The sequence below is a fragment of the Amblyomma maculatum genome, chromosome 1 (genome assembly GCF_055883805.1).
Source record: "Amblyomma maculatum isolate TAMU_Amacu chromosome 1, ASM5588380v1, whole genome shotgun sequence".
NCBI lineage: Eukaryota > Metazoa > Arthropoda > Arachnida > Ixodida > Ixodidae > Amblyomma > Amblyomma maculatum.
In genome coordinates this window covers 505,664,709-505,680,165 of record NC_139344.1, presented here as the reverse complement: position 1 = coordinate 505,680,165, position 15,457 = coordinate 505,664,709, and the positions used below count along the sequence as shown (strand labels likewise).

Below are 15,457 nucleotides of genomic sequence, written 5' to 3'. Positions count from 1 at the left end.
GTCTTTCGGCTACTGAACCAAAGTCCCTGGTTCGAACACAGCTGTGTTTCGATGTAGGCGCGATGTAAACTTGAGTACGCGTGCACTGTTTGGGATCCACACACTAAAACTAAAATTAATGTTCTCGAAAGAATTCAACGCAAGGCTGTTCGGTTTATATTATCTAAATATCGCAGCACTGACTCACCGTCTACCCTAATACTTAATCATAACATACAGTCCCTTGAATCTCGGCGCAGAATACACAGGCTAAAATTCCTCTTTCTACTAAAAAATAAATTATCAATGGCTCCTGATTTGTATCTTAAACCGGCATCGTCTAGGGCAACAAGAAATACGCACACCGAATCACTAACACCTTACTTTGCGAGAACTAACATTTTCAAATTTTCTTTTTTCCCGCGCCCCATAACCGAATGGAATAACCTGCCATTATCATCCCTTCAGGACCTTTGTTCCGTAGAAAAGGCCGTGCATTGATTTGCTGTCTTGCGCAAATTTGCAAATTTTTTATGTTCATGTTTTTGTACTTTGTGCTTTTCTGTTTCCTTTTTGAATTGTTGCCCCTCCTGCCAGGACCCTTCACTGGGTCTGCAGTATGATCAAATAAATAAATAAATAAATAAATAAATAAATAAATAAATAAATAAATAAATAAATAAATAAATAAATAAATAAATAAAGTGGCGTCCGTGTGCTGTGCGATGTCAGTTGCACGTTAAAGATGCCCAGCTCGTCTAAATTATTCCGCAGCTCTCCACAACAGCACCACAATTCTCTTCCTGTTCTTTCCACCACCCTCCCTACCCTTACTGCACGTTTCAGGTGTCCACAATAACTGGCAGAAGCTGCGCTTTTCCTTTTGATATAAACCCATTACATTGATATCTACCACCAACTGTCCTGGTGCTGCTTCCCAGTAACAAAAAATAACTAATGTAATGTCCTTTAAAAACGTAAGGTAAGTAGCACATATAAAAGATGTTACTTCAGAACTAGATTCCATAGGAGCGATGCAGAATTATTTGTGGTTTCCAGGGTTGTCTTTAATATGCAGTTGGAACTGCAACTGCATAATAAATTGCAAACTGTCGACTGACTACACTTTCGCAAAAAAAAAACAAACTAGCATAATGAGCACAATCAAAAGCAAACGGTGCGCAACTATTTTTCTGCAAAGTATTGCTGCGCAAGAAAGCGCGATACATGCCAACTTCAATAAAATTTCGGTTGGGGCTAGTTGGTATTGCCAACCAGCAAGCACCTGGTGAAAATAAAGGATTTGATTTCATTGGTGCAGTTTTTCTAAGGTAAATTTAAGCGCAAACGGAAGACGGTCACAAAGAAGAGGCAAACACAAGGTCAGGCGCTAACATGCCAACTCAGTGGGCAAACAGCGTTGTCTTGTGCCTGTTCAACATCTTTAAGGACTTTAACTGGAACGTATCACAGAGCGCATTGTTCTCATCTGCGACGCGTTCCTGCAGGCCGTGCCCCAGCAGCGGCGGTTCAGCCCTCCACCGCAGCAGGCGCCGGTGGCCGACCAGGAGGAAGACTACGCCGATGCTGCCGCCCCCAACCGGGCGCAGGGAGTGGTGCGCAGGCCGGCCTTCCGGCAGGCCGCTGCCGCCGCACCAGCCGGCAAGTAGCTTGGCCGGACGACGACGCTGCGGGCGCAGCCTGACGACCAGAGGGAACAGTGGCTTCAATGTTTCCCCGCCACCAACGAAAGCTTCCGCTCATCACCCCGCTACACTTACAGAACCGCTAAATTGGATCCTGAGCGACGACAGCGTGGCTCGAGAACACGGAATGCCTCAGGTTAATGGGAGCAGCGAAAAATACAGTGACCGAATTGGCTACCCCACACTGCTGTCAACGCTGCAGCGCGGTTTGAGCATATCAAACGGTTACAGACAGGTGCAACAATCGATTAGCCTCTTCTAGTCTTGCCCGATTACACGTAGAACCCAAGTGGTCTGCACTATTCCTTCCAAAATCCAAACAAGTGCAACCCTTTGGTCAGACGCTAATTTCCTACTGTGCACATTATAGAGGTAGTAGTGGACGCCCAGTAGGAGCCAAACTAGCCTTCTTGTGCATTCCACGTATTGCTTCTTCAGCTCCAGCAAACGGCTGTTGGGTGCTGTCCTGTAGTTCTTGCTTTATCACACTGCTATTGTTGCTCTTTGACACTGCTCATAATATAAGAAAGTAGCTTCTTTACAGAAACCACGAAAATTATTTCAGGCCTTCTTTGCTGGCCAGTAAAAAGGGGTTACAAACTCCATTCGTCTATTCATATGGTCAAAATGAAAGTGTACAGAGCAAGTCTCGAAATCGTACAACTAGGTGAACATTTCGCTATTATCAAAAATAAAAAGTACGCTCCTTTTGTCGCTTCAGAGCCCGCAATGCCACAAGTGGCATTTGTGAAGCAGCGTTCTTGTTTCAGTCGTGTGTCAAAGCAAAGCTCAAGCAAAAAAAAAAAAATCGTACCTAATTCTGTGCTAAAATTGCATAAAGCTACCAGAAACCTCTAAAAAAACAACGGTAAAAAACTTTGTTGAGGCATCCCGTTACAGTCATGCTTTACTCATTTCCCATCTCTTTCAAGTAATATGCCCACCTGTCAGTTAAACGTTAAACTTCGTTCGAATCTCTTTTTATCTTCACTGTGTAAATACAAGAGAGTCACAAACTGTTTGTCACATGTGAAGTGCATGGATATGCAATAAAAACGATACAAGCATAAACGTAACAAGCCTTCCTTTATTCCGCATCAAGAATAAACCTTACTGAGTAAAACATTAAAGATTTCTTCCAAGATTTTTGGTTGTAAACTAACACGATGCAAGCCATCAGAAACAAGTGCGCCTGGTCCTCTTTTCAACCCAACCAGTTAAAGTGACGATTTGGCTGGCTAAAGTTAGTACACCAAGGAGCCTCCCGGTCAATTTCTGGTGTCTCCACAGGCCTCATCGGTAACGCCCCAGCAGCTCTAGGCCAATAATGAGATGCTCTCTAATAAATCTGCACACAAGAGGAAAAAAAATTTCGTCAGCTGAACAATCGTTCGCCAACCTTCTTCGCAAAGGGTCTACAATACTCTGCATCTGAGACCACTGGAAAAGGGTTAAACAAATCACAGAACATGGCATCTGGACAAAGCAGAAAAGACGTTGAACTGCACTTCAAAAGTTGAATTTCTCCTTTCGGTGGTGATGTGATGATGACGTTGCGCTTCTTCATTTTATTACGGCTCTTGATTTAATGCGGTTCTTAGCTCGCAAACATTCTCATTAGTCGAGGGCAGGAAAGGGAGGTTAACTATTTATTTAAAACATAAATAAAACAAGAATAAACAAAAGAAGAGAAAACTATTTATAACATAGTATATAAGAGAAATGCGCAATACCTTAGACAGGACACAGGAAGAAACACATACAACAGTTCACGAGCGCATGTGAACTCGTGAACTGTTAGTGTTTATTCCTATGTCCTGTCTAAGTTATTGCGCATTTCTCTTATATACTATGCAGAACCAACTAGCCCGACAACACGCTCTTCTGAACTATTTATAACATTGTCAGAGAAAGAACGTTAGCAGACGACGGACAAGGAAGAGGAGCACACACACACGTCGTCTGCTAGCGTTCTTTTTCTGGCAATGAATAACCAACCTGCACAGCAACATACCTTATTTACAACTTGACTGAGCCGTTCAATAGACGAAAATCAGCCCTGGATTAACCCAGAGCGTTTATATCCTCTGTCTCGGCCCATGGCAAGGACAGCAACTAATAAGATATCAGACAACGCTTCTCACCAATCGATGGTTAAGGAAAAGAAATTAAGGTTTCCGACAGCTAATCAAACTGGGAAAAGGTTATCAACTCATCAAATACTTAGGAGAGGAGAAGTCCCAAGAAAACGAACAAAGAGCACTGAAGTCACGGCGTTCCGAACATTTGCCTTCCACTACGTTTCCTCTTCCGCGCACGTGCATAAGGGACAAACGTATGCCGTGGGCAAAAAATCGCTATAAGTTTGTCTATAAAAAAGCTGTCGTTGAGGTGGCAAGTGCTCAGTGGCAACTCTAGCTTAACCAGGCGCTCTTCTGAGCACCCGAAGCTGAAACGACCCTTTGGCGCCGCATCGCGTACCGGTCAACCATCGTATACTTGCTTCCTCAGAATAAGCTATGCTCCTCAGCAGAGCGAACGACGAGCATGTAGGAAAACGAGAGGACACAAAAAGCGCCTACCGGCAGCAGAAATGATGACTGCATGCATTCAAACACTGAATACTATGCGAAGCTGTGCGCCTAAAAGACATCTGTGGTAGGAAGGCAAGACAGGGATGGAAGGAGCACTCTGGCTCTGGTTCCGCCGGCAACAATAGAGCAGCCACCGAGCCTCAGTTGTGCGTTCGCATTTCCGCCAGTTTGATAACCCCTGCGACCGGAGCCAGGTGCACACTGACGTCTCGAAGCAGCTACCTCGCTTCATACACTCTGTGTGGGAGACCGAATGACGGATCATAAATATTACAGATCTTTACAGCCAGGTCTACTCATCCTGTGCTATCAACAAGCCTAGCAGATATCAGCAGGAACCCAATGTGAAGTGAGACACCGAAATAGTGCGAAAAACTAACCAGCACTTTACACAGTACCAGTAAGCAGTGTATCTTGTATTGAACGTGCTCTACAGAATTGTTTTAAGAATAAATTGGTTAGGTCTATGGGACTGAAACGTGGAGGCTAACGAAGAGGGTTCTACTCAAGTTGAGGACAAGGCAGAGGGCTATGGCGCGGAGGATTCTAGGGGAATGTTAAGAGATAAGTAGGTGCAGCGGTAGCGTAGCGGTAGAACATCCGCCTCGCATGCAAGAGGACCGTGGTTCAAATCCCGGTGCCGCGCATTTCTCCACCGGACGAAAAAAAAAAAGAAGAAAAAAATATTCCGCGCGTCGATGGAATTGCATAAACAGGTTTCGGGTGCGACCTGATGCCGGTGAATACCTCCGGCAACGCACTCCCTCACCAGAACAGGAGTTGGCCACCCTGGTTCAGTAATACATCCTATGATAAGCTCCACAAAACCCCGGCCCTCAGTCACCAGCGGCTGCGGAACAACTGACCACGGCGGCGGTCAGACCTGTGACGCAGCAGGGGGTGCTAAGAAAGCCTGGCTCCGCTGGACAGGCCGCCATTGGAAACTGACCCTGGCAACGTTTAATGCTAGAACCCTAACTAGTGAAGCTAGTTTAGCAGTGCTGTTAGAGGAACTAGAGGGCATGAAATGGGATGTCATAGGGCTTAGTGAGGTTAGGAGGCCGAATGAGGCATATACTGTACTGAATGATGGGCATGTACTGTGTTATCGAGGTTTACCAGAGAGGCGACAACTAGGAGTAGGTTTCCTTGTCAATAAGTATATAGCGGGTAATATAGATGAATTCTGTAGTATTAATGAGAGGGTTGCAGGCATTGTAATTAGGCCTAATAAGCGGTATAAACTGAAGGCTGTACAGGCCTATGCACCTACATGTAGTTATGATGACCAGGCAGTTGAAAGCTTCTATGGAGATGTAGAATCGGCAATGCGAAAAGTAAAGACGCAGTATACTGTAATAATGGGCGACTTCAATGCCAAGGTAGGGAAAAAACAGGCAGGAGACAAGGCAGTAGGTGTCTATGGCATTGGCTCTAGGAATAGCAGGGGGGAGTTACTAGTTGAGTTTGCAGAGCGCAATAACTTACGAATCATGAATACCTTCTTCAGCAAACGGAAGAACCGGAAATGGACATGGAAAAGTCCTAACGAAGAGACTAAAAATGAAATCGACTTCATAATGTGTTCAACCCCCGCCATTGTGCAGGATGTAGAGGTAATCGGGAAAGTGCAATGCAGTGACCACGGGATGGTGAGGTCCCGAATTAGCCTAAATCTGAAGAAGGAACGCCACAGATTAGTAAGAAAGAAACCCATCAACGAATTAGCGGTGAGGGGGAGGGCAGAAGAGTTCAGGATCTCGCTACAGAATAGGTATTCAGCTCTAACTGAGGATGGCGACATTACCCTAGAGGCAAGGATCAATAACATCAGAGATATCATTACTGAGTGCGCGGTAGAAGTAGGCGGTAGGATAGTTAGAGAGGATACCGGTAAGCTGTCTAAGGAGACGAAAGATTTGATTAAGAAACGCCAGAGTATGAAAGCTTCCAATCCAACAGACCAGATCGAATTGGCCGAGATATCAAAGCTAATAAATAAGCGCAAGGTGGCCGATATAAGGAAGTATAACATGGAAAAAAATTGAGCATGCTGTAAAGAACGGGGGAAGACTTAAAGCGGTAAAGAAGAAATTGGGCATAGGCAAAAACCAGATGTATGCGATAAGGGACAAGGCGGGCAACGTCATCACTAATATGGACAAGATAGTCAAAGTAGCCGAGGAGTTCTATACAGATCTCTACAGTAGCCAAAGTAGTCAGGCCCGTAATGAGATTGGCGGTAGGGAAAAACAGTCAGACGTTCCACCAGTGACGAAGGACGAGGTCAAGATAGCACTAGAAACTATGAAAAGGGAGAAATCAGCTGGAGAGGATCAGATAACTACAGATTTGCTGAAGGACGGGGGGGATATCGTGCTAGAAAAACTGGCCACCCTGTATACGCAGTGCCTGGTGTCATCGACGGTACCGGAACCATGGAAGAATGCAAACATTATCCTCATTCACAAGAAAGGGGAATCTAAGGACCTTAAAAATTACAGACCAATCAGCTTACTGTCTGTTACGTATAAGGTATTTACTAAGGTAATCGCTAATAGAATCACGACAACCTTAGACTGCAATCAAGCAAAGGATCAAGCAGGGTTTCGGAAACGGTACTCTACTATCGATCATATCCATACCATCAATCAGGTGATAGAAAAATGCTCGGAATATAACCAGCCCTTATACATAGCATTCATTGATTACGAAAAAGCATTTGACTCAGTTGAAACCTCGGCGGTGATGCAGGCGTTGCGAAATCAGGGGGTAGACGAGCCGTACGTGAAAGTGCTGGAAGATATATATAGTGGCTGCACAGCAACCATAGTTCTGCATAAAGAAAGTAACAAAATTTCCAGAAAGAAAGGTGTTAGGCAAGGAGACACAATCTGCCCAGTACTATTCACAGCTTGTTTAGAGGAAGTATTCAGAGACTTGGAATGGGAGCAGTTCAGGATAAGGGCAGATGGAGAATACCTCAGTAATCTGCGATATGCTGATGACATTGCCTTGCTAAGCAACTCGAGGGATGAACTGCAAATAATGATTGATGACCTAGACCGAAAAAGTAGAAAGGTAGGCTTGAAAATCAATATGCAGAAGACTAAGGTAATGTTCAACAGCCTCGGGAAGGAACAGCAGTTTACATTAGGTAGCGAAATACTGGAAGTAGTAGGCGAATATGTCTACTTAGGACAGGTAGTAGCCACAGATCCGGACCATGAAAAGGAAATAACAAGAAGAATAAGATTGGGATGGAGCGCATTTGGCAAGCACTCACAGATTATGACTAGCAGCTTACCGGTATCGCTCAAGAGGAAAGTATACAACAGTTGCATCTTGCCTGTACTGACCTATGGGGCTGAAACATGGAGGCTAACCATGAGCGCTCTACTTAAGTTGAGGACAACCCAGAGGGCTATGGAACGAAAAATGGTAGGGGTAACATTAACATAGAAGCGTGCAGAGTGGGTCAGAGAAATAACTCAAGTTACCGACATTCTAGTAGAAATTAAGAAGAAATGGACATGGGAAGGACATGTAGTGCGAAGAGAGGATAACCGATGGTCGCTGAGGGTAACAAACTGGATTCCAAGGGAAGGAAAGCGTAGCAGGGGGCGGCAGAAAGTTAGGTGGGCGGATGAGGTTGATAAGTTCTCAGGGGTCAAGTGGATGCAGCTAGCACAGAACCGGGTTAAGTGGACAAATATGAGAGAGTCCTTCGCCCTGCAGTGGGTATAATCAGGCTGATGATGATGATGATGATGTTAAGAGATAGGCAGCGTGCAGAGTGGGTCAGAGAAATAACTCAAGTTACCGACATTCTAGTGGAAGTCAAGAAGAAGAAATGGACATGGGAAGGACATGTAGTGCGAAGAGAGGATAACCGATGGTCGCTGAGGGTAACAAACTAGATTCCAAGGAAAGGAAAGCGCAGCAGGGGGCGGCAGAAAGTTAGGTGGGCTGATAAGGTTAAGAATGGAAACATACAGCGGAAAGAAGGACAAAATGAAGACATAGGACTCACGAGCACTGACTTGCAACAGTTTATTTCGTGCCTTGGAGTCGTAAATACTGATGAAAGAAGCCAACATCACACTTTCGCAATGAGCGAAACATTCATATCTCATCGTAAGTAAAGATGTAAAGGTTAAAAGTAATTTTGTGTCCACACTTCAGGCCTCGACCAGTCGAAATCCTATGCGAATTGTTGCCCTTTTCTTTGTGTTATCTATAGTTGCTTATTAATTGTTGTTGTTTCATCTGCTTATATTTTATCGTAATTTTTATTGGACCCAACACTAGCCCTCTGGCTATGGGTCCAAACAATCATTATTTTTTTGGTGTATTGCATGTATAACAAGAAAAAAGTATACCAGCTCCTTACGAGCAACAGCAATAGAAGGCTTGGACACGCATGACCCACCCAGCCAATCTATCATCTCGGCTTCTATAATCTCTCGAGTCAGTCGACAGCGGTTTTTAGCGATAACAGAGCCTTGTTGGTACGCAGGATGGCACACGCACATTTCATGTGGATCGTTGTGGCTCCCATGTTCTTCTATATGGTTTTTGTTTACATTTCCTGCAGTTTACAAACAAAAGCGCTCCTCGCTGTTTAGACATATTGTTACAATGTTCTCGGAGGCGGTCATTCAAGCATCTGCCGCTTTGCCCTGCATAGCTTTTCCCACATTTCAAAGGGATGCTGTAAACCACTGAATGTGTACATTCTAGATATTGAAAAAAAAAAATCAGCACTCGCCGAAGTCACAAAGGAAAAAGAAAAACATACTGTGCTTCGGTGCTTCTTGCAATTAGGGTTTCTCAAACCACCGGGCGTTGTCAGTCTGCACAATTTCCGCAGTGTGTCAGGGAGAGAAAAACAACTTTCACGTTCCTTCGTTCACCAATCTTTTTCAGGCGATGAATGTACGGAATCACTTTTTAGTAGGTATCCCACGCATGTCAGTGTCGCCGAAACCCTTGTTAATCGCTTGTGCTTAAAAGAAACAATCACTTCTCCTCATGTTTTCATTTCAATGACGCCGCTTAATTTCAAGATGTCCTGCAGGGTTTTCCCTTGAGAGCATTGCTAGGTGTTGGCACCTTTGTGGCATCAGCCCTATAATATTTCAAGTATGCTTTGGTCTGACAAAGGCAGGACTAGCTTGTTATTAGGAAAGAAGCACAGGGGTGAAGTATGCGCCTGTTTTTACATTAGAACCATTAGAACAACTAGGATGGTTTTTTAGCTGGATACGTTTCCTAACAGCTCATGGAAGATTTATGATAAGCTTTCGCTTCTCTCACCCCCGGTGATTCAAAACACTCGGAGAAGGAGCTATGCGACGTAGCTTCTTTTTTTGTATTTAATTTCCACTAATTGTTTATGGCGCACTTTAGATTTACTTGAGAGTGTCGGAGCTAAAACAAGAAGTAACCTGCTCTGACAGCGTTCGGCTTCGAACTGTTTGTTTTAATGCGCTGCACGCGCTGAAGCGCCTTTTGCCAACCTCTTCTTCTGTGGCTTGCTATAAGGGCGGGGTCGAATTTGCTGACAGAGTCGAAGCGAGAGTCAAGTTTCAGCCATTGATGGGTGAATATCTTCGTCATTGGCCAGAGTCAGGGGAGAAGGGACACAGCGAACGAAAACATGGCTGCAGACTAACAAACACGGATTGAGGCGATCAAGACAAAGCGCAGACAGAGAAGTAGACGAGCGCTAACTGGCAACAAACGATTTATTCAAGGTTCCAGCGGGAGCACAATGCATGCGCAAACCTTTAATGAGTTCTTACAACGTAGCTGGAGAGGAAATAAGGCGTTTTACGACATCAGGAATTCTTTTTGTGTCATAAGCAGTGATGGCGAATAGAGCGCTTACCTTTACGGCGATCACCCAGCGACATTTGCAATGAGTTGGGCGGTTAGAGCCATTGACTAAGGATCTTGCATTCTCTCCTGTCATGAGGGAGCGACCAGCTTGTCCTATTTAGTTCTTACCACAGCTCAAAGGGATGCAATAAACAACGCGCTCGTCGCAAGGAACAAAACTTGATGTTTTTTTCCTGCAAAGGCTCGACAGCTTACAAAGTGCCTTGAATACAACGTCTACATCATATCTTGGCGCAATTTTCATTGGATTGTGCGAGACGTGGTACATGTAAGGCATGAAAAGTTTTTGTGCTGTTCTTCCATGCGCCATTGTAAGGGCCTTTTTATTTACATTATCAGCGTTTCAGCCACCGCAGCTACCAGTTGGGCGGGGAAGCCAGAAGGATCAAGACGTTCCATTTGGGTGCTTTGGTTTGTCCTATGGTGGCAAGTTTGCAGCACGAAGATCGCTCTTTTTACTAACTTGGTGTGAGTCAAATAGGAGTAATGCCTTCTTAGTACGGTCATTACAAAATAAACTAATATCTAAAAACCGTAAAGATTCATTTTGAGGGAGTTCAAATTTAAATTAAGGGGCCGTTCCCGATATAAGAAGCATTCGTTCCGCCACTTGGCAGCAGCGACGACAACTTGCGAAAAAAGCCTAATGCGCTCCCCTGGGGGAGCGCATTAGGCTTTTAAGATAATTTTTGCCTAGGGGAACAAGCGACCTCACATAAGAGGTGTGACACGGGGTTTGATTAAGCAAGATCATCGAGTGAAGAAAGAACATGATGACGGAATGATTTTTATGGCGCAAGGGCATCTTTGGCCAAAGAGCGCCAAACACAATGAAGAAAGAACAGCTGTGCTAGGAGGCGTAATTCGTCAACGGCCCTCGTTATTCCCAGTACTGGTTCCTGCGGAGCACTGTATAGGAAGCATTCAGAACGGTAGATACTTGGGCTTGTTGGTACATGATCGAACGGAACAAAATGCAGCGCACCAAGACAAGGACAGAGAAAGAAGACACACACAGCGCTAACTTCCAACTAATGTTTATTCAAGGAAGAAAGTATTATACCACCGCGTATCACATGCGCCAAAAGAACATGCGCTAGCAAGTCATGTCAGCCAGATACGCAATCTCCTTTGGCAACAACGCGACAGAAGCGTTACTTATACAATCATCTTTCAAAAGAGTAATCCATTCAGCTGCAACTATTTCACGCGTTAACTGGTTTTTGTGCACTTTTAAAGCCATACATTTTTTGAGCAGAGGAATACGATTGCAAACACGGCAATGAGCCGACAAACCTTTACCACACCTGTTACTGACATCTCGGCCATGCGCACGAAGCCTATCATTGAGGCATCTGCCCGTTTGACCAATATATTGCTTGCCACAGGATAGGGGTATCTGATTGACTACATTTTGGATGCAATTAACAAATTTTTCTTTATGTTTCTTTGTGCAGCCTATCACCTTCTTGGCTTCTGACGAAGTTTTAGTGCATAGCTGACTCAACTTATTCGGAGCCGAAAAAGCCACTCTAACTCCCGATCGCTGCGCAACTTTTTTGAGATTATGGGACACCCTATGAATGTAAGGGATGGCGGCAATTCTTTCTTTCTTACACGGGGCCTGTTGACTGGCATCCGCTTTTTTCTGGCATACTTTCTTCAGAACGCCTTCGGCCACGGACACAAGAAGATGGGAAGGGTACCCGGCGCATTCTAGACGCTTACACTGTTGTGAAAAACTGTCATACATGAGGTGCGGGCAAGATTTCTTCAGAGAATTAACAAATGAAAGGCGAGCAATGGAACGTTTCACAAGCGCGATGAATTGAAAGGTAACAATGGTTTTTCGCCTCGAGGTTTGAACATCCAGCACATCCGATCATGATAAAGTATAAAGTTAATATCTAGGAATTTAATACCACCTGTTTCAGGTAATTCAAATGTTAATTCTAGAGGTTTGAAATGGTTACGAAACAGCGCGAGGACATTAAAAGCGTCATCCATGAAGGAACCGTCATTTCTGTTAAGTACAATGAGGTAGTCGTCAACGTATCTAAAAATCCTAATAACATTGGTATCAGTTACTGTATCAGCAAAAGACCTGTCCAGCCGGGCTAAAAATAATCGCTTAGGATGGGGGCTATGCAGGACCCAATGCAGATGCCTTGTTTCTGAAGGTATGGTTTTCCATGCAAAATTATGAAAGTCGAAGTCAGGTAAAATCTTAATAGTTCTAAAATCCATTTACTGATATACCACAAGTATTTTGAACGGCAATTGGCCCATACTCTTAAATGCTATCTTCAATACAGGATAGCAGAGCGTCATGCGGTATGGAATAGTACAAGTCTTTTATATCAACAGAGAGAGCAAAAGCGCCATTGATCTGCATGTGAATTAACAAAATCTAACATGTGCTCAAAGTTACGGACAAGGAAGGGGACCCCTTTTTACAATAAAGATTGTAAAAGGAGTCCTACAGGTTTTCTTCAGTGGAAAGACCCATAAAACTGATGTACCGTTCCGTGCTGTTGTATCTGAAAATGGCACATGGCAAAAATCTGTGTCCCTGTGGTTACAAGAAAAACTAAAACTGCTCTCTGTTCAAGATCCCTATATAGGAAGCATTCGTCGCGCCTCTTCAAAGCAGCGACGACAACTTGCGAGAAAGACCTACCTGGTTCCTTCTGCAGATAACTTTTACCTAGCTGAACAAGCAGCCAGACATACGAGGGCGTAACACCGGGTTTTGATTAAGTAAACCATGAACGGAAAGAAGAAAACCTGGGCTAGGAGGTGTAATTCGTGAGCTGCCCACCTTACCTTCAGTACTGGTTCCTGCGGAGCACCGTTCCCTATATAGGAAGCATTCTTTGCGCCTCTTCAAAGCAGCGACGACAACTTGCGAGAAAAGCCTACCTGGTTCCTTCTGAAGATATCTTTTGCCTAGCTGAACAAGCCGCCCGACATAGGAGGGCGTAATACCGGGTCTTGATTAAGTAAGACCATCAACGGAAGAAAGAAACCCTGGACTAGGAGGTGTAATTTATCAGCGAACTATCTTACCCTCAGTACTGGTTCCTGCGGAGCACCGTTCCCTATAGAGGAAGCATTCGTTCCGCCTCTTCAAAGCAGCGACGACAACTTGCAAGAAAAGCCTACCTGGTTCCTTCTGAAGATATCTTTTGCCTAGCTGAACAAGCCGCCCGGCATACGAGGGCGTAACACCGGGTTTTGATTACGTAGGACCACCAACGGAAGAAAGAAACCCTGGGCTAGGAGGTGTAATTCGTCAGCGGCCCACCTTAATTTCATTACTGGTTCCTGCGGAGCACCGTTCCCTATATAGGAAGCATTCGTTGCGCCTCTTCAAAGCAGCGACCACAACTTGCGAGAAAAGCCTACCTGGTTCCTTCTGAAGATAACGTTTGCCTAGCTGAACAAGCCGCAAGACATACGAGGGCGTAACACCGGGTTTTGATTAAGTAGACAATGAACGGAAGGAAGAAAACCTGGGGTAGGATGTGTAATTCGTCAGCGGCCCACCTTACCTTCGGTACTGGTTCCTGCGGAGCACCGTTCCCTATAGAGGAAGCATTCGTTGCGCCTCTTCAAAGCAGCGACGACAACTTGCGAGAAAAGCCTACCTGGTTACTTCTGAAGATATCTTTTGCATAGCTGAACAAGCCGCCAGACAAACGAGGGCGTAACACCTGGTTTTGATTAAGTAAGACCATCAACGGAAGAAAACCTGGGCTAGGAGGTGTAATTCGTCAGCGGCCCACCTTAATTTCATTACTGGTTCCTGCGGAGCACCCTTCCCTATATAGGAAGCATTCGTTGCGCCTCTTCAAAGCAGCGACGACAACTTGCGAGAAAAGCCTACCTGGTTCCTTCTGAAGATACCTTTTGCCTAGCTGAACAAGCCGCCAGACATACGAGGGCGTAACACCGGGTTTTGATTAAGTAAACCATGAACGGAAGGAAGAAAACCTGGGCTAGGAGGTGTAATTCGTCATCGGCCTACCTTACCTTCAGTACTAGTGCCTGCGGAGCACCGTTCCCTATATAGGAAGCATTCGTTGCGCCACTTCAAAGCTGCGACGACAACTTGCGAGAAAAGCTTACCTGGCTCCTTCTGAAGATAACTTTTGCCTAGCTGAACAAGCCGCCAGACATACGAGGGCGTAACACCGGGTTTTGGTTAAGTAAGACCATCAAGGGAAGAAAGAAAACCTGGGCTAGGAGGTGTAATTCGTCAGTGGCCCACCTTACCTTCAGTACTGGTTCCTGCGGAGCACCGTTTCCTATAAAGGAAGCATTCGTTGCGCCTCTTCAAAGCAGCGACGACAACTTGCAAGAAAAGCCTACCTGGTTCCTTCTGAAGATAACGTTTGCCTAGCTGAACAAGCCGCCAGACATACGAGGGCGTAACACCGGGTTTTGATTAAGTAAACAATGAACGGAAGGAAGAAAACCTGGGGTAGGAGGTGTAATTCGTCAGCGGCCCACCTTACCTTCAGTACTGGTTCCTGCGGAGGACCGTTCCCTATATAGGAAGCATTCGTTGCGCCTCTTCAAAGCAGCGACGACAACTTGCGAGAAAGGCCTACCTGGTTCCTTCTGAAGATAACTTTTGCCTAGCTGAACAAGCCGCCAGACATACGAGGGCGTAACACCGGGTTTTGATTAAGTAAACCATGAACGGAAGGAAGAAAACCTGGGCTAGGAGGTGTAATTCGTCAGCGGCCAACCTTACCTTCAGTACTGGTTCCTGCGGAGCACCGTTCCATATATAGGAAGCATTCGTTGCGCCTCTTCAAAGCAGCGACGACAACTTGCGAGAAAAGCCTACCTGGTTCCTTCTGAAGATATCTTTTGCCTTGCTGAACAAGCCGCCAGACATACGAGGGCGTAACACCGGGTTTTGATCAAGTAAACCATGAACGGAAGGAAGAAAGCCTGGGCTAGGAGGTGTAATTCGTCAGCGGCCCACCTTACCTTCAGTACTGGTCCCTGCGGAGCACCGTTCCCTATATAGGAAGCATTCCTTGCGCCTCTTCAAAGCAGCGACGACAACTTGCGAGAAAGGCCTACCTGGTTCCTTCTGAAGATAACGTTTGCCTAGCTGAACAAGCCGCCAGACATACGAGGGCGTAACTCCGGGTTTTGATTGAGTAAACCATGAACGGAAGGAAGAAAGCCTGGGCTAGGAGGTGTAATTCGTCAGCGGCCCACCTTACCTTCAGTACTGGTTTATGCGGAGCACCG

At 45.3% G+C, this 15,457-nt stretch overlaps 1 protein-coding gene across 1 annotated transcript in view; it reads left to right on the top strand.

Annotated features, from left to right (window-relative positions):
• LOC146210356 (protein obstructor-E-like) overlaps positions 1–2,756 on the top strand; it is a 34,683-nt gene extending 31,927 nt beyond the window's left edge. The window contains exon 3 of the mRNA XM_084575660.1: positions 1,488–2,756. Coding sequence (XP_084431786.1) covers positions 1,488–1,649 — 162 coding nt within the window. The 3' untranslated portion in view covers positions 1,650–2,756. The remainder of the gene's footprint in view (positions 1–1,487) is intronic.
• The last annotated feature ends 12,701 nt before the right edge of the window (positions 2,757–15,457 follow it).